The sequence below is a fragment of the Eublepharis macularius genome, chromosome 6 (genome assembly GCF_028583425.1).
Source record: "Eublepharis macularius isolate TG4126 chromosome 6, MPM_Emac_v1.0, whole genome shotgun sequence".
Lineage (NCBI taxonomy): Eukaryota > Metazoa > Chordata > Lepidosauria > Squamata > Eublepharidae > Eublepharis > Eublepharis macularius.
Window position 1 is genome coordinate 35,789,143 of NC_072795.1, and position 19,322 is coordinate 35,808,464.

Consider the following 19,322-nt stretch of genomic DNA (forward strand, 5'->3'; position numbering starts at 1 on the left):
GTATGCAAGCATGGTTACAGTTCTTTCACCTCTTTTTACAGTGCAAAGAACTGTATATTATTATACCCACCAATCACAATATAATGCAGAAGAATAGGTGGGAAACTGCTTAAAAAGGTAGAGTATTCCAGAAGATTGCAAGAAAAGGTTTGTGCATCCTTAGGAGTATCAGCTATATAAATCTATTAAAACAGATTCTGCTAACACATCAGGTCCCATAATTTAGTACGTCTACTTTAAAAACTACACTCAAACACTCCATTACTGCAATTTATTCTTTCACCATCTAATCAGATTTATTTATCTAGAAGTTCGGCACAGAACCTCCAAAATGAGATACATCATATTTTTAAATTTCAGTATCCAATGGCAACGTTTGAGTTACAGACATAGTACTCAATTGCTAATCAATTGCTGCAAAGCCAACAAAGCCTATTTTTATTATTTAAATCATGTATAGAGTTGCTGACAAGTGCAGCTCAGGTCTATATTAAGTTATGATTTTCTCAAGTGGAAAATATTTGATACAACTCAAATGTAGCTGAATACTCAAATGTACAGCAAAATTTCATATAATATTTCCTTCCCATAGTCAGCTCTGTTGCACGAAAACCAGAAGTAGGTCAGAGGTTCTTTTGGGGGCATCCCTCCCCACTCCTGCCAAGGAAATACAGCAGCAGGGGGTCAGTGTTCTCTGCCCATCCCACCCTTCTCATGTCACAATTTGTATATCTGGTTTTTATATTTAGTCTCTAAAAACGATGTATTTGTCTTTTGTTAAAGCCTTTAATACTTCATCAAAAGCATGGGATCTACATTTCCAAATTTGGTACGTCTGCCAGCAAAACATGAACCAGAGGCCATATAAAGGTATTTTATCTATGAGAACTCTTCTAAAGAGGGAAAGCCCTACATTGTCTGCATTTCGGTTCATTAACAAAAACTGTTAACTGTCCAGCTTACTTTGAGATTCTTCAAAACCTGTGCAGCTGCACACTTACTTAGGACTTGGTTCTAAGTAAACATGCGCAGGATTTGACTGTCTTTATAATCCCTAAATTTTAAAATGAAGAACATTTAAATCACTGAGTTTTTATCTTGTTTATAGAAAAATAATGCTCATCATGAAACAACGGTTTTATTTAAAAATCAACTTGAAGACAAAATTTAAACTACTTACTCCCCCACAACCGTATTTGTGAGCAAGCCTCTGCAGCCACTACACTAAAACTATTGGAGGAAACGTTACTGATCTGCTCACTGTTACAAGCATTTCCTCAAATAGCATGTTACTTTCCATTGATAACGATATTTCCATCACTTATACCTTTAACAGCTTAATAAAAAAGCAGATGGTGTTTTTTCCTCTATCAGGACTATTTTCACATTTATAGAGACTGTTAATTATTGTTCCCATCTGAGCTCTAAATTATTTAGATTTCCTTTAATAATGGAATAGCAATCTTAGTTATCTTCAAGTTACCTAGTGTACTTGATAGGCTTGACAGTCAATATAACTGTTTCCAAGGACACAAAAAAATAGAGCTGTTCTGGACAAGAGGAATACTTACAGTCTCTCTTCCCCAAGTTCACCCTCATATATTTGACACACATTTTGGCTACACAACATTTGAAATGAGGTTAATATAACCCTTTATCACATCTTTGGAACAGACTATCAAGAAATTCTTCTATTTGACAAAATGAGTGTTAAAACTTAAGCCAAGTACAAACTTTTATATTAAAAAAGATAAATACCTGTCTTCATCACCATCAACAGGAATAGATATGCCAAAGACAGAGCTGGCAAGACTGTTCATAGGAGTAGTTGCAGGTAAGTTAAGAGGGTTTGTTAAAGAGTCTGGAATAGGTGGCTTCACAAGAGATTTATTTTCAGCAACAAGAGAAAATGGTGGTTGAGGTAGGGGTTCAGATTTTCTTCTAGTATCATCAATCTGGCCTAAAGGTTGAGTCTGAAATTGTCCAATGTTAGATTGTGGCAGGTTTGTGGGTATATTGGTCGTGCCTTGGATCAGAGGAAGGCTGATGTGTTGCTGGACAACACTGGAACTCCTACTAACAGATGTATGGCTGGTCAGCTGGGACTGGACTAAAGTAACAGGGACATTTGGCATAGTAACAGAAGTTGTAGACACACTAGGCACACTAGTACCGGGCATAGCTACAGGCACATTCTGAACTCCAGAGACTATGCTGTGAGGAGCACCAGACACTTGATTGCTGCCACCCATTTGCTGCTGAGTCATGGATTTCTGTTGCACAACTCCTGTATGTCCAATGCTTGGCTGCACCACACCTCCTTGCTGTGGAATGACAGTCTGAATTGGAGTTGTCAGGCTGCTCTGCATTAGCCCAGATCCCTGTCCTACTGTCTCACCAGCTTGTGAAGAAACTCCCATCACTGGCACTCCTAGAGGCGAGGGATTCTGACCAGCTACTTGTGCTGCTGGAAGACTGGAAGCTCCAGTGCTTGGAATTGAGGCTGAAGAAGCCTGCTGAGTAGTTCCTTGAGACTGAATTACTGTCATATGTTGAATGTATTCTGGTTGGCCAGTCGTCTGAGCTGGCACCAGATGCACTGATTGAATCTGTGACTGAGGGTAAGCAAATTGCTGTGTCTGAGTCACTGGTACATTCGCTTGTTGTACCTGCTGTTGTGGCATAGGCAAACTCGTCTGGACTATTGCTACATTCGAAGGTGGCATGCCTTTCCCATTGGGTGCCACTTGTCCCATGCTCTGCGCATTTACTTGCAGCTGCAGCGGAGCCCCCATCATTTGCTGGCTTGCTGCTGTAGCCCCTGAATACATCGGTTGAGCACTACTATGAGGCGCAGCCCCGCCTATGGGCTGCTGCCCAATGACAAAATTAGGTTGCTGCGGAGAGGGCTGGTTCATTTTCTCCGGCTGGAGTAGCTGTGACACAGCAGCAAGAGAGCTGTCAGCCAGGGAGTCTGGGCCATGTGCTGACGTTGCTGCCACACCTGAGACTATCAACGAGCCCCCAGTAGCCCCTAAGCCACTGTCCCTATCTTGAACAGCCTGTTCAAACGTACTGTTGTGTCTAATGCAATCTCCAGTCCGGGCTAAAACAGCCCCGCCATCCGAGTCCCGATCATAGTATTCCATACACGTCCATCGCCCCCGTCTGTAGGGCTCTCCCGTACCGTGGTCCAACTTGATCACCCGAAAGCGGGAGCTGCAGGCAGCGGAGGCCGTTAGAGGCACGGCCCCAGGGCCCGCCAAAGCGGGCGCACTGCTGCCTCCTGCCGCTGCCGAGGCGGCTTGGGCGGCAGCCGCTGGGGGCACCGCGGGGCTTCTGGGAACGGCTCCTCCGTTGGCTGCGGGAACAGCAGCAGGCAGAGGCGGGATCCCCCCCAAGGCCGCGGCCGCAGCGACTTGCCCGTCAAGAAGCAGGTTGGGCGAGACCGTCCCGGGAGTCTCGGCGTCGGCCACGTTGTTGAGCGTCTCCTCGGAGGAGCTGCGCTCGCAGGCGTCCTCGGGTCCGTAGTCCGTGGCGCGGGACACGTCGAAGATCTCGGAGGAGACGTCTTCGGTGCGGGATTCGTCCGGGTCGTCCAGGCTCTCCGTGTCCTCGGTGATGCTGCTGGCCACCTGGGCCGTGGTCACGCTGGTGATCTGGAAGCAGCTCTTCTTCTTGGCCGGCATCTTGGACATGGTGCCTTCCCCGGCGGAGGAGGAGGGAAGGAAGGCGAGCGAGCGAGCAGAGTCAGGGGTTCCGCCCACCTGCCCTCGCGGCGGCCGCCGGCGGAGCGAAAAAGTCCGAGCCGGTCACACGAGCCGGGGCCGGCGGAGCAGCAGAGGGGGGAGGATCACGCTCTGGCTAGAGCGCAGACGCCGGCCGTATCGCACATTCCTCCGGCTCGGCCTCACGACGCAGTCCCGGCTCAGCAGGCGGCCACCAGGCCTGGGGGGAGAGGAGAGAGGGGGGCGGCGGCCGGGACTCCTCCTCTTCCTCCCCCTGAGCAAGGCGGCGGGCCCCTCGGCGGGCGGGCGGGCGGGCGGCAGCGCCGCCGCCTCCCTCCTCTTCTTCTTCCCTCCTCAGCGGAGCTCCTTTCTCCCCTTCGCAGCTGCGGTTCCTCCCTTGGAGTTGAGGCCGGGGTGGCGCTCTAAGTCGAGCCGCTCCGCGGGGCTTCCGGCGAGACTCGGGGTCCCTGAGGCGGGCCCAAGGCCGCTCGTCAGTCAGTCAGCCAGACGAGGGGCGGCAGCCGGCGCGGCGCAGGCCGCCTGGCCTCGGCGCTCTACCTGGAGATCCGCACCAGGAGCATCTTGCCTGGGTGGGGGGGGGGGTGTAAAAGGGGAGGGAGAAAGGAACGAGACCAGCTCACAGCGGCCCCCTCAGGCGGGCGGGCCTCGTAGACGCGGCTCTCTCCCGACGGGGTGGCGGCCAAGCGGAGTGGAGTCGAGTGGGCCGGGCCCCTTCACGCTCCGTGCGCGCTCCGCTCTCAAGCAACGCCGAGGGAGCTGAAATTCAAACTGCTCGCTCCCCTCGCTCAAGATGGGGCTCAAATGGAGCCGCGAGGCAGCTTGGGAGCTTCGGCGAAGCTGCTACTGCGGCAGCAGGACGGCCCAGACAGGAGCCCGCCCCTCACGCCGCTGCGCGATGACGTTACACCCTCCCTCCACCCATCGGCTCCGAGTGTGTGAGAGATGCCCTGTCCGGTGGGGGAGGGGAGAGGCGGCACCTGGAATGGAGAGGAAAGGGGTGGGGCTTCGTTGAGGGGGAAAAACCCGCCCTCTGAGTCGACATTTTAACCGTTTTGGAATGTTCCACTCGCTCGGTGCTGCCCCCTCCTCCTCTTTCTTCGACGCAGGGTTGGTATCGTCCTGCGCACAGTGGGGGGTGGGGCGGGCGAACGGTGCGGAGCGGATGCGACAGAGACTGCCCTCCCCCTCGCTTGGTTCGGCTTCGGCTGCTGGGCCGAGGCGCCTTTTTCCTGGGTCGGGACCTGGGAGAGTCTCAAGAAAAGAGCTCGGTCGCCTTCTCCTGGCATTGGTGTCTATGTGCTATATGCTGCGCTCCACAAGCACGGTTATTTAATAGCCTTTCGTAGTATAATTATAGTTTCCTCAAGACCACATCTTTGTGTCCCACTGTCCGAATTAGGCATCACCTCTTTATGTCTATCTCCCACAGGGCTTTTACTCAGCTTTAGTGAGTCACGTTAAACTGCACTCATCCACTCCACAGTGCACTCTTTTGTATATCCGTCCAGGGTACCATGGCTCTCCCTTTACTTCACAACAACCCTGTGAGGTAGGTTAGGCTGAGAGTGTGACTGAGCAAAGGTCATCTGATAATCTTAATGGTGATAAGCAGACTTGAACTGGAGTCTCCCAATCTTAGCTTGACACGTACCATGAACACCTGCTGACTGACCCAAAGAATACTTCACTGACCCAAGATATGTGCACAATAGAAAGAAGTACATGTGCAAATAACTATCTGTCAGGCTGCATTAACAATTTAGAGTGGTTTTGAATCAACCACTCAAGATGTTTAATGTCGGTGCCATCACAATCAGGCAAACCAGTTGAACAAAACCTGTTCAGAATTGCACAAAACAAACATTAATTGGAATAATGGGAATGTGCTTTTATAATACCTAACCATCCTGATGGTGAGCGCTAAGGGGCCATTAAAAGTGTTGTAATAAGTAACTAATCTGCGCAAGTACCCATTTGTGGAGGAGCAAGGGGGGAAGTTCATTGTTAGTGAGAGACAGGATTGTCCACTGCCCCAAAGTGAGAAGGCCTATGCATACCTATCAGCCTACGCATACCTTAAGCAACCTGAATCTGGAAATTTAAAACTATTTACCAGTGAGGCTGAACTTCAAAATATATGTAGCAAAAATCAGAACCCCAGGTATCCACAACAGGCTAAATCGTAAATCTTTTGTGAACAGCAGAGCGTATAACCCATTGCACTGTCATTATCAGTGAAGGGAGGCAACTTTGTCAGCCATGGAGACATATTTTGCTCTAGGTTTAACATGGGGCAGGACTCTTGTTTACATGGAAAATTTTATCAGGTTCACCTCCCACCATGGAAGTATTATGACAGAAGAAGGCCTACTCCCCAAAGTTCTCTCTTGCTTTTAAAGATAAGAAATATTCACCAAGAACCTTGGAATGTGTGTTTGCCACACAAGGTCACTATCTGAAGTCATACTCAGCTGACCAGAGAGATCACAATGAGACATGGAGTCAGCAATCTCTAAATCTATTTAAGGCTATGTAGGTCAGTAGCAGCACCTTAAATAATTAATGGAAGGTACACATGATTTGTTGTTTGAATATTTTCAGTTTTAAATATATCACATTTTCTGCTGTCCAAACTGAAAAGGAGAAAACTTACAGATTTCATGAACATGTAATCAAAATGTAACACTGTATCTATAGGTTGTGGCTTCCAACTCAAAAAAGTATGAAACAAGTACCCAGTATTTTGTCTCAAGGGGTTAACAACTGATGCATGAGGAAGTCCTCCCCATAGAGTCATGGCAAGTTGACAAGAAAGTAGTACACCTTTTCTCCTTTAAACTGGAAGACAGCTACCAGTCCATTGCCATGCCAATGTTTAGTACTAAGCTAGCATATGTTTATTGTATAACCTTACTGCTTTTGGAGGACAATGGTTGTAATATTAAGTATCCCTGACATTCTTTGTATTCGGTGGTCCACATTGCAAAGCATGTGGATGCTACACACGTTAAATGAGCACTTTGAAAATACCTTCACATTTGGTGGTTAATATTAGCATGTTTTAAATCCTAGCAGGAAAGAGTTAATTACTAAATGCTCCATTCAAGAGCATTGTTTGCACAAGGTTTTTGGTGTAACTTGAAACAACCCTGTAATGAGGCCCTTTGAATCAGGCTATAGTTAATGAGTGTTCATCAACATGGATTATTTGGCTGAAATTTGGCATGGCCCAAGAAAGGAGGGGTAGGATGGGACAAGAAGAGTTGGAAACATGTGGGGGGGGGGTAAGGAACCAGAATGAACAAGATGCACTGGTTCATTAACAAAACAGAGAGGCTTATAATAGGTTTCAGTATACTTAACAGTGCTTGGATAAGATGGCTGAACGATTCACACAAATAACCCATACAATGGCCTTGGCAGCATGACAGATATAACATTTTTGAAAGGCTGGACAACTATTGATGAACGATGTTCTGGTATGTTGGGAAGAAGTATGCGGGTATTATTATTCAAAGTCAAGCATGCTTGTATTTCTTGTTCCTTAGGCAAGAGCTATTGTAACTTAATTAACAAAACATCACAGGTATCAACATTGCTTATGTTCAACTATTCATATAATGGATGTGTATTTTATGTATTATTGAGTTCTCCACTTAAGATGCAGGTTTTAAGAAATCTTTCAATACAGATCCAATATAGTGAGTTTTTGCCAGTAATTGTATCTTTTGAGGTCACCCCAAATGGTGTTAATCCATAAAGATTTTGATGCCTACACATATCCTCGGTTTGGTGTCAGAGGGGCATTTGATCTACATCTGGTTTTTATGTTTTCAATGGGATGGTGTCCAGTTTTTGTTTCATCTTCCCAACCTGATGCTAGTTGCACTCTGCATTTATTGGAATCAACAAAACATTCTATCCAGAATGTGGGCAGAGATCTTAAGTTTCCCCTCCACACCCTTTTTTGTTTTTTAACATCTTCACAACTTAAATTCTTGAGAACTTAAACACTTGTGCATTATATTGTGCTATTTTGTTGGTTTTTAAAAAAAAGTATTAGAAGTCATGCACAAAAACAATTCACTATTGAAATCAATGGGCTTAGAGAGGAGTAACTCCTCTTAGGATTGCACTGTTATTTTTCTGTTTGTGCTCCTTTTCTAGACTGAAACAGTACTCTTTTATCTCCAGAATCATGAGAAACTTATGCTCCTCATCTCCTCTGCTTATTCTCAGTTGTCTTATAGAAGTCGAGTTCATGTCTCAACCATAGCAAAGCAAAAAGAACAATCTCCAGAAGGAAATCCTTTTGTCTCATAATAAAACAGCTTTTGTCAAGGATTGCAACTAATTGCCTGAAAGAATGAGATGTCTGGAATAGCAGACTGGCTTCAGTTAACTGATAAGGGCCAAGGTCATTACAATCAAGGGTAAACTAGTTCCAGAATCTTCACATTTGCAAACCTATTCCAAAGAAGTTTTTTAAAAATGATCAGCCCATTCTACCAAGTATGATCAGTTAGTTGTGCTTGTTGGAGGAGGAAGAAATGGAGTAGAGAGACCCCTGCCCACCTAAGGTATAAAGGAAGGCACAGAAGTCATGCCGGAAAATGGAGGCAGTGCTATTCTTGGGTCTCAGAATTTTCTGGTATGCAAATGTTTACTATTAGTAATAACTTTTTCAGCTCCTGAATCCAGGTGTGGTCATGACCCATTACAGCACTTGACTACATTCTTGTTGGAATAAAATGTTGTTGGTTTTAAAGTCCTATTTATTTGTTAGTTAGTTTGTTTATTTGCTGCATCCAACTAACAGAGCTACCCTTCTGGAATTAATATGTTGCACTGATTCTCTTTTCTCCCTTAAAATAGCTATGAAATTCATTATGCCATCCAGAGACAATATCACTAACATATTTTACTGGCTGTTGCAAGGATTACTGGGAAAGTATCTGAAGTAGTTTGAACACTTGGAGTGAAATAGATAACTTTCAAGGTTTTCTATAGCACTTTGTTGTATATAATGTGATCATGATATTTCACTTACATACAGAGTTGCTAACTTTTCAACAAGTCACAGTAGTTTCATCTGCAGCAATGAGCAGGTGATGATGTTTATGGAAAACTTCACTATAATTTCCAAAAGAAGCCTTGTGGAACCAAAGAGATTTGTTAAAATTTAAATTTTCATGGGCTAATTCTCAAAGAGCGAACTGCTTATAAAGATGCAAAGATGCCAGTTCAAAAGTTAGCAAGTCTAGGTAATGACTCCAAAGCAGTAATACTGTGAAGTTTAATTCAAAGATATACATTATGTATTTTTTTATGTTTAGAAGTTTTCAAAATTAAATTCCCTCTTATGAAAGACCCTGGGTTAATAGTAGAGTACCTCCATTGCATGCAGAAGGAATCGGGTTCAGTCCCTAGCATCTCTCGCTAAAAGAATCAGGTAGACCTCAGCTTGAGAACTTGCAGACATACTGCCAAATTAGAGTAGACAAGGCTGACCTTGATAGACCCATGGTCAGACAGCATAAGGCAACTGTATGCATTCAGCATCGCTAGTGTTCAATGCCTTTCAGAGTAAGTAAAGGGAACAGTTACAAGATAACTAATTTTACCTTTAAAAGGAAGAGTGTGTAAAAGTCTTGGCAGTGTTCTGGACTTCCAGAATTCTGATGGATAGAGTGCCTGTAAACCAAAACTTGAATGTTACACAGAGTCTAATTCCTCCTTCTGAATTTTAAATACAAAATAATGAGTGAGCATCAGCCTGTGTAAACTAAGGGTCAAAGTCAGATCAGATGCTGGAAAACCCATGATCAGATCTCTCTCTCTCTCTCTCTCTCTCTCTCTCTCTCTCTCTCTCTCTCTCTCTCTCTCTCTCTCTCTCTCTCTGTCAGATTTGTGATTGCATAATAGCAGCCAACAAAAGAAGCAATTCAGATTGAGACCATGATGATGTAGGGGAGAGGGGGTTCACTATTCCCCCATATTCCCAGCCTTAAACACCCACACCCCTACATCTCCTAAATGCCTTTTGCAGAATACAGAGATTGCTCGTATGTTGCTTGTATGTTTTCCCCCTATGGGGGCAAACAGCAGCTACAGGGAGTTGCTTGAATTCAGGAACTTGTATATAAAGAGTTAAACCACCTCCCAAATACAAATGCCTGACAGTTTTATCTGACTCCAACCCCGCAGCAGCTACTACTAAGCATTTTTTAAAGTAGTGGAGTAATAAATCTGCATCTCATCTAGTGGACAGTCATAAATAGGGACAAATAATCATATATTTGTTATGACTTTTGCTTTATTTCTTAGGATTAAACTAGACAAGAAGCAGGTCTATTCAGGTATGGACAAAGATACAAAAGCTTTGATAGGGTCAGCATTCAAGGTTTTCAAAGGGACTAGTTATTTTTAATTGTCTTCAAGTTGACTGAGACCCTCATTCAAATGATCTCATTTACAAAGCTGCTCTCATTAGGGAGTAAACTCCAGTATCAACTGGAGTTTACACAATAATTATCAACAAATAACTACTCTGGCATGAGATATAAGCCTTTCGATTTAACTTGAGCTATTTACAACTTCACAGGCCAGGGGTATTTAGATAGAGTAGAGAAACTGGAAGCAAACAGGTGCTAGGGATTTGGACAAAGTCCATGTTAAGCATGTAGATTTATACCTAGAAGGAGGTTAATTTCTTACAGGTTTGGTGAGGGACTCCAGAACTGCTTGTAAGTCACACACACTAAAGATCCAGAGGAGTTAGCCGTGTCTGACGAAGAGAACTGTGATTCTCGAAAGCTTATGCTACAATAAAGTTGGTTAGTCTTAAAGGTGCTACTGGACTCTTTTTGATTTTACACACTAGGGAGAATCCTGCTTTGTAATTCAGTTGTTGCTAGCCTAATTGGGGTTACCAAGTTTCTTCCTCACAGGATGACGTCTTTAAGAACTGCATGCAGAAAGGTCTCAGGCCAACCAGTTGGAAAGTAATGCTGGGGAAATCTCCTCCTGTGCAATTTTTTTAAAAGCATTGATTTTATTTAACAATTTCTTAAAGTGGTTTCTTAGCATCCACTACATTTCTTTTAGAATACTGGGAATATAAAACTCACCAAATGCCTAATATGTAGAAATGCTATTATGCTTGATCCTGCAGGAAGTCATAAATTGGCACAATAAGTTCACAGACCACCCTGTTTGCTGACTCCTCCTCCATCATGGTGTGTATGAATGCAATAAACAGGCCATACATCTAGGATTGTCAACTCCAGGTTGGGAAATTCCTGGAGACTTGAGAGCAGAACCTGGGAAGGGGAGGGACGTCAGTGGGGTATAATGCCCTTCAGTGGGGTATAATGCCATCTGAAACTGCCATTTTCTCCTGCAGAACTGGTCCCTATAATCTGGATATCAGTTGTCATTCTGGGAGAACTCCAGGTCTTACCTGGAGGTTACCAATCCTACATAAATTAAACAATGCAAAAAACAACAGATACTATTTTATCTGCATATGAAAAGGGAGGCATCAAATGTTCATAAAATGGATAATTCTTACGTTTTCTTGCTTTCTGAACTCGCTTGGTAAATGTATGAACAATGGCAAAACCAGCCCCTTAAACTGCCGCTGACAGCCTTAGGCAAAGGGAAAGAGCGCATACTCAGAAAAAACCTTTTCATTGTTATCACTTTGCATGTTTTAGTGCCAAGACTAGACATTCAAACTGGTTCAAAATATGAGACCTGATTTTTTGCCTGTCAGGAAGAGTGCAGAAGAGTGTTGCCAAGAACACACAAGATAGCACTACTACGGAGGCAATCTTTCAGATGTTCCTAGGAGTAACGCCCTTTGAATAACCTGGAGCTTACTTCTAAATAGACCTGCTTAGGATTGCTCCATACATCTGCCAAGTGTGCCTCTGTCAGCATTTTAGGATTTCTTGTTCATACAAAGAATAGTCTAGACACCATTCCCCCTCCTTCAGGCCCTTTAAAAGTTACCTAGCCCATCCCTAGGTAAACATTCATTTTGGTGTACAGAGTAGGGCATGCAGGTAGGTTTGTTTGAAGTTGATGTAGTGGATGTGAGCCTTTCCCCCTCAATTTTTGAGATAAGTGTCATAAAATAAACTAATGGTTCCTGTCGAGACCCTTTACCTAAACACATAAATGCCATGTAAATTTGATCTCTTTCAAAAGTAGAAAGGTGATGGAAAAAATACAACGTACAGCTGAAGTTTTACGTGAGCTCTCGTGTTTTACTGAGATTTTTACCTATTTTAGCTTACTGTATTTCTGCATTCCAGTCTTCTGATCAAATGGAATCTAATCCAAACTAAAAGTGCAATTGGAATCTTTTCAGATAGTCATAGACACACTAGCAGCCAGTTCATGTCAAGTAACTATTTCAATATTGTCAAGAGGTGAGAAAATCAATTCTTTCTGGTAGGCTTTATAGATTTTGCCATGGCAAAATGTTCTTATAGGCTTTCCCTATTTCACTACATGATTTTTCAAACCAGTGCTTCTCAGGAAAGGGAAGGTTTGTTTTCATTTATTTCTATGGTAAATACTAGCGTCCTACTATTTTTTCAGCTGTTAATTCCTGCCCCCCCTCCACTGTTTAACAATATTACGTATTACAGACTTTTTTTCTTTTACCAGAAGTGTAAGATGAAAGCAACTACTGAAACAAAGCAGTATATTTTGCACTTAATCAAGTAATATTCCTCAATGTATGCGAAAAGCAAAGTGAAAATGGCTGTTCATATCACTGTTATGACTTTTTCTTATTCTGCTGTGTGTGTAGGCTCTCGTCTGACTTGCAGCTGACTTAAGTTTATTCTGCTTATCTCATACTGATTCTAACCACTTTTCCTTATAAGTCAGTCCCATGGATTTCAGTGGAGCCAATCCTGTGCGTGTGTGGTTGAAGTATCTGAGTGTTACTGGACTGAATCCTAACAGGGTTTTTTGGCACAAGAGCAGAAGGGGCCCATTTTGACTCCCAAAAGGCTATGCAAGGGACTATCAGTGCAATCCTAAGCAGAGTTACACCCTTCTGAGCCCATTGACTACATTGTGTCTTAGAGGGATGAAACTCTGTTTAGTATTGCACTGTATTTGACATGAGTGGACAAAAAACCACGAACCTCTATAGTGAGGAGGTGGGAAATTGGGCGAGATAATCCCTGCTTCATCTTATACCACTGGAAAATCTGGAGGAATCAAACCTGCAATATTCAGTGGGATCTAGCTTGAAACAATCCTAGGTGCAATACTGAAATTACATGATAAAAGGCAAATGCGATATTTCCTGATAATAAAGGGGGTGAACATTTGCAGTGGGAAATCAGTAAGTTGGTGTGCCTAACTTTTGTTCCTTCTGTGTCTTTCCCCTCCAGCTGAACTTACTTTTGATCAAGAGTGAGGAAGAATGCAAATGGTCCAATGTGAAAGGATTAAGCAGCGCACGCTGCCTGTCAGTTCTCCCTTGCAAATGCATCTCTCCTCCCCCATTGTTTTTACTGAGCAAATAAATGGTTTAGGAGCACTGTATTTGCCAAAATAATGCACAGTTCTCACCCATTAACTGAAACTTACTTCTGACTAAACAATTATACGATCTATCATGCCACACACTTAGTAGAAAATAAAGGCTTAATGGCATGTTATGTTACATCTCAATGAACTGGGCATTGCAAGGTCAGTGCTGGAAACTTCTGATGGGGGCAGGTCTTAGTCAGATTGGGGCCATTCCACATAGGGTGAGGGAGCTTCTCCCTCCCACCGTGCCATTTCCCCTACCTGAAACAACTTAAAAGGGCCACATTTTGCCCAAGGGAACTCCTAAGCTTCCCCAATGAGGCAAATAGCACCCCCATGAGCTATTTCAGGCTGGGGAAGTACCGAGGAAGGAAAACCTAAGCCCCTCTCCTCCTGCATTCTGGGCCCACAGGATTAAGTTTCCAGCACAGAACTTAAGTTACATTTCATAAATACCAATAATCAGAGGTGTTCAAGAAGACAGACGTTGTATACCTCTGCCATTTGGGAAACCCATATATGGGAATCTGATCTTCTCTCCAGAATTTCAGACTTTTAAAAGTTAGTGTAATGATTTGCTTAGTATGATAACTTTTTAAATCCTTTGCCTTTGGACTTTAAATTCAGCTCCTCCCAGGGTTTTTTTTCTGGGGAAAGAGGTGGGGGAACTCTCACCTAGGACAACTCCTGGGAGGAGGTAGCGCGCCTCTTAATACATGCACGTGCATGCTCCCGGAACTGCACGATGATGTCACTTCCGGGAAGTGACATCATCACACAAGCCATGGCCGCCCCAGGAGTGCTCCTGTGCTCCATGGGGGGTGGGGTCCAATTCAGTCCAGATAAGGCTAAATTCAGCCCAGATAGGGCATGAGTCGGCACAGAATGGGCCACTCCACCACAGAGGAGCACTCCCTCACTCAGCAGTGGAAGGATCCAGGCCACTTCGAGCCCAAATTGGGCCAAAACGGGCCCAGATCAGCTGGGAACAGGCTGCTATCACACAGGAGAGCACTCCCCCACCAGGCAGTGGCCCAATCCTGGGCCTGAATTGGGCTGAAAATGGCTGAAAGGGGCCCAAAATGGCCAGGATTGGGTGGCTGCTGGGCGAAGGAGTGTCCCCCCCCAGGCAGAGGCCCGATCCTGGCTGTTTCGGGCCCAATCCTACCCATTTTGGGCCCATTTACAAAATGGCCAAAAGGGGCCCAAAATGGCCATGATCAGGTCACTGCCGGGCAGGGGAATGTTTCCTCGCTTGGCAGAGACCCAATCCTGGCCGTTTCTGGTCCAATCCTGGCTGTGTTGGGCCTGATCTTGGCCATTTTGGGCCCAAATTGGGCCCAAAATGGCCAAAAAGGTGCAAAATGGCCATGTTTGGGCTGCTGCCGGGTGGAGGGGTGTTCCCCTGCCAGGCAGAGGCCTGATCCTGACAGTTTCGGGCCTAATGCTGGCCATTTGGGGCCTGAAATGGGCCCAAAATGGCCAAAACGGGCTCAAAATGGTGCAGATCAGGGCCAAAAGCAGTTTAACAGAATGGTCAGCATGTGAGGCAGTTGTGAGGTAAAAAAGGATATCTTTTTTATTCAGCAAAAGTAGAATTTATTTATAGGTACATACGCATGATGGTTGCAGAGTTCTGATATGCATATTGGTTTCAGAAAATTTTGACAGTTTCAAATATAATTATATCTTCTTAAAAGTATTTTCACAGACACAGACAGTAATTTTTCACACAGATCTTTTCTAACAGAATAAACACTCTTCTCATCCACACAGACATAGATACATTCAGGCCTTTCTACACAGGTTGCCTGACCTAAATAGAATAATTTCACTCTCAGATATACATGCACTGCCCCAAGGGAATCAGAGCCGTATTGTGGGTTGCCAGCACCTGGGGCAAGCCTGTCAGGTGGCGCCCCTGCCACCACATACGCGCACGCGAAAAGTGCACGCACACTCCCAGGACCGTGCAGTTGCCCTTCAGGAGCGGGCGCAGCCACCCCCGGGAGCTCTCCCATAATTTGGGCCATGGCTCCCCTGTCGGCACAGCAGGCAGCCAGGGTGTCATGGGTGGCATTCCAGCCCTCCCGCACAGCTGCCTGTGCTGCTGCTGCCAGCTCTGCATGCCCAGCGAGTCAGCTGCCCCGTCAATGTAGCAGGTGGCACGGGCAGAGCAGGCAGCCTCCCAGCCCTCCCACACAGCCACCCACGCTGCCGCAGCCAGCTCTGCATGCTCCTAGCCAGCAACTGTGCCCGGCACCCTCTCTTCGGCAACACCCAGGGCAAGCACCCCCACACACACCCCTAAGTACAACCCTGGAGGGAATGCACCCACACCTTGCCTGATTTAGCCAGAATCCCATCTCTGAGAAACACACAGACTCTCTCAGGAACACACAGTTTCACTGATGTTGGCAGAAGAAATACTTCCCCTAAAATGCATACCGTTCAGACTCCATACAAATTGACTAGAATAACCTCTCTCTAAGGTATAGAGTGACTGAAAAACTTTCCCTCAGCATTGCCTAAAAAGCACAATGCACTCTGCCCCCTATAGTACAGCTGCCGGCCAATCAGATTATACTCCACTCACCCATCTATCCCGCTCCTTTCCCTCAGAGTCCTGCACTTAAACTCACAGCAATAATAAAAAAATATACAAGCAAGCAGAAATAAAATTCTCATTCTTAATTATATGCAAAACATTACAGTTAGGTATAATTTTTCATTCATTAGCAACTTTATAAGAATTCTTAATATGGGGGAGGGTTTTCCATAAGTAGGCGATTTACTGTGGACTAAGTTTGTCCACATTTTTTATTTTCTTATATCTCATAAGAAATTCAATAGAATGAGCATCTCCAGTGATGGGGGAATTGTGTACCTGAAAAAAGTCATTCCGTCCTGCTTTCAACTTCAAAAATGAATCTTCAAAGAAAGAAGGGCTTCCCGAAGCAATACTGAGCTACAGGAAGTCATTGGTAGGGTTGGGTAGAGGAGAGCTAATATCATAATGAAATATTGTTGTAGCTGCTGTCGGTAATGCTTTTGATAGTTAAATCACTGTCAAGGACAATATGGGCTTATAATAACCCTAGGACAATATTAATCCCAATATTAACCCCAAGTTCAGCGGACCTGTTTCTCAACTAAAAGTTTAAAAATTAAAAGGATGCAAATAGATGTCCATGATTACATTGGTGGTGTGTATCCTCTTCATTTTACCCCCCTGATGCAATGAAGGCACCAGACTGCTCATGCTTTGCCGGATTGAAGATAGCAATCTCTCAAGAGTCTTGTTTCAGAACTTCAACAACAAAATAATGAACGCAAAGGGAATGGTATCAAAGCAAACTCACAGTACAACCCAAAGCAGGGTTGCACCCATCTAAGTCCACTAAAGTCAATGTGCTTAGAAGGATGCAATTCTGCTTAGGACGGCACTGAAAGAGGTGGAACGTTCTTCAGCGGTAGGAAAGCTCATCAGTCCTAGTGCTGCTGATTGTAATTGTAGTGACTGATATGAGGAAATTACAAACCAATATTCTGCCATGCAAAACAGTAGACTACCATTTTGTCACTGGTTTGCTTCCTGTCGGAGGTATGTTTCAGTATAAAAATCAGCCTTGGAGAGCAACCCGTTAGACCAAACCAGGCTGTCTTCTGATGGGCATCAGTGCAGTACAATACACTTGCTCCCACAGTTCAAAGGGCCTCCCACTAATTATTTTGCTGCAATCCTTGCAGTATTAATGTCTCCATATTGCAGACGGGCTGAAACAATAGCAGTGCAATCCTATTCAGAGTTGTACCACTCTTAACCCTTTGAAATAAATGGATTTAGACTGGAGTAAGATAGGATTGTACTCTGGCCACCAAGTGAGTTTGTCACTAAGTGACAAAGGTGAGATTTTAATCCAGTACCTCCTGATCTCAGCTTATTCTTTTGTTGCTGTGCTATACCCTTCACACACACTGCAAAATGGTGGTTTGTTTGCAGTCCACAATTTTAAAACCTTTTAACTCTCAGGTTCAAAGGTAGACCCACGCTACAATTTCCTTGCATTTTTTTGTGCACACACAGTGTCTTTCCTTCCCTTTTTTTCTTGATAAGGATGCATTCCCAAGCAAAGAACGATAGCTAAATAAATAAAGGTGTGTAGAGTAGCTATATATTAGGACTAGGTCTTTGTTTGACAGTTCTATTGCTACTCTCTCATATAGATCATTGCTCAGCCAGAGTTTGGTACAGTTCTTATTTGCATTTCCCCCCCAGTAAAATACATTGCTTTTCTCTCTGACCTATCTTCTAAAATATATTTCCCCCCTCTCCCCCTCCCTTGTATCTGAATGCAATAACAATGAGAAATCTTCTTATTTTAGAAGTGTCATCTCCCTTTTTTTCAGGTATACAATACTCTAAAATGTATTATAAGCAATGGAATACGGCGACTTTTATCAGGGGCAACCTTAATGATTCTGTGGTCCTGGGTGAAAATCCAGGGTGCCCCATCCCCTGCAGCAGCTCTACCAGGGTCCAAGCAAAGGGTGGCCTTCATCCTCTGTGAGGCAGGTGGGAGCCATTGTTGCCACCGGAAGCCAGCTTCCCAAGCCCTGGACAGGGCAGGCACAAGCAGCGGCTGCTGCCAAACTGGCTGCTCCCCCCTCCATTGGGGGTTGAGTCTGTGGGCAGTTGGGGTCTCACAGCGTGGGGTCTGGGGCAGATACCCCAGTTACCTATTGGTTAAGCCTGCCTCTGACTTGTATCTACAGATATGGTGGGGGAGAGATGGAGCATGTTTCAGAGTAACAAATATTTTTTAATTTGTATATTTTATTGTTCCATACTTATGGAGAATTCTGTGGGTGAAAGACTTTCCTATATGTATGCAATTTTCCACTTCATCATTATATTTTAATGAATTCAAATAAAGATAATTAAATGAAAATGTTGTAGCTAAGAATAAGCTCTGTCCTAAATATAAAGCCTAAAAATGGGTGAAGCGAGCTCTCCTAGGCATGTGCAGAGCGTCTTCTCATTATACAGTAATCACACAGACTTATCTCCCTGCTTGGTATTAGGAGGTGAGTTTCTAGGATATAAGATATAATTTGTAGGCTGGATCTGCTGTCCTCCCTCTTTTTCTCCTCATTAACTGAAATTCAAGTTCTTCTCAGTCACATCTTTCATGAAGGAATTCAGAATTTCATTTCAGCTTTTACCTTATTGTCGTTCCTCTTTTTGGTGGCCTCCTGCGTAGCTGGATAAAACATTCAGTTTAATCCTATGGAGAGTTACTTCAATTAGTGGTTTTATCTTTGTATAATGAAAACCTTTTTTTGTCAGATATCTACATGAAGCAGATATAACCTCTTGGTTTTGAATGGAATAGTTAACCTTGAATCTGAGGCCTGGATGAGCACTTTAGTACCTGGAAATTAAAATGCAGGTCCATTGAAATTAAGAAATTTTAAGCTCATCAGTCATATTAGATTTTCTGCTTCACATTAACTTACAATGCTCTCCCTGCACAGGTGATCATCATAACATTTTTATTTTACTTATTTCTTAAGTTTTTCACCCACCTTCATTCCCCAATGGGGACCCAAAGTGGCGTACATCATTCTCCTCTCCTCCATTTTATCCCCATAACAACCCTGTGAAGTAGCCTAGCTGAGAGAATGTGATTGGCCCAAAGTCACTCAGCGAGCTTCCATGGCAGAGCGGGAATTCGAACTTGCATCTCCCAGATCCTAGTCCAACACTCTATCCACTGCACCACACTGACTTTTCTAGCTATGGGCTTGGGAAAAGGGCACCCTGATCATTCTTCTTCCTCAGTTAAACTGTTGAGCTCATCTCCCCATTGTATCTTCAACAAAATCCCTCTTCTTCTTTGCAGAACTGACACTGATAGTGCAATCCTAACCCAGTCACAGTAAGCCCAGCAGCCTGCTTTACAGCTCAGTTTTACAACTGAGTTCCCCAGACTGTGGGGTAGGGCTATG

The 19,322-nt window shown here is 44.2% G+C and overlaps 1 protein-coding gene across 2 annotated transcripts in view; it reads right to left on the reverse strand.

The window, feature by feature from the left end:
- TSC22D2 (TSC22 domain family member 2) overlaps positions 1–4,620 on the reverse strand; it is a 48,573-nt gene extending 43,953 nt beyond the window's left edge. For both annotated transcript variants that reach the window (XM_054983644.1, XM_054983643.1), the window contains exon 1: positions 1,759–4,620. In XM_054983644.1, the coding sequence (XP_054839619.1) occupies positions 1,759–3,698 (1,940 nt within the window). In that variant the 5' untranslated portion in view covers positions 3,699–4,620. The remainder of the gene's footprint in view (positions 1–1,758) is intronic.
- Positions 4,621–19,322: the final 14,702 nt, after the last annotated feature.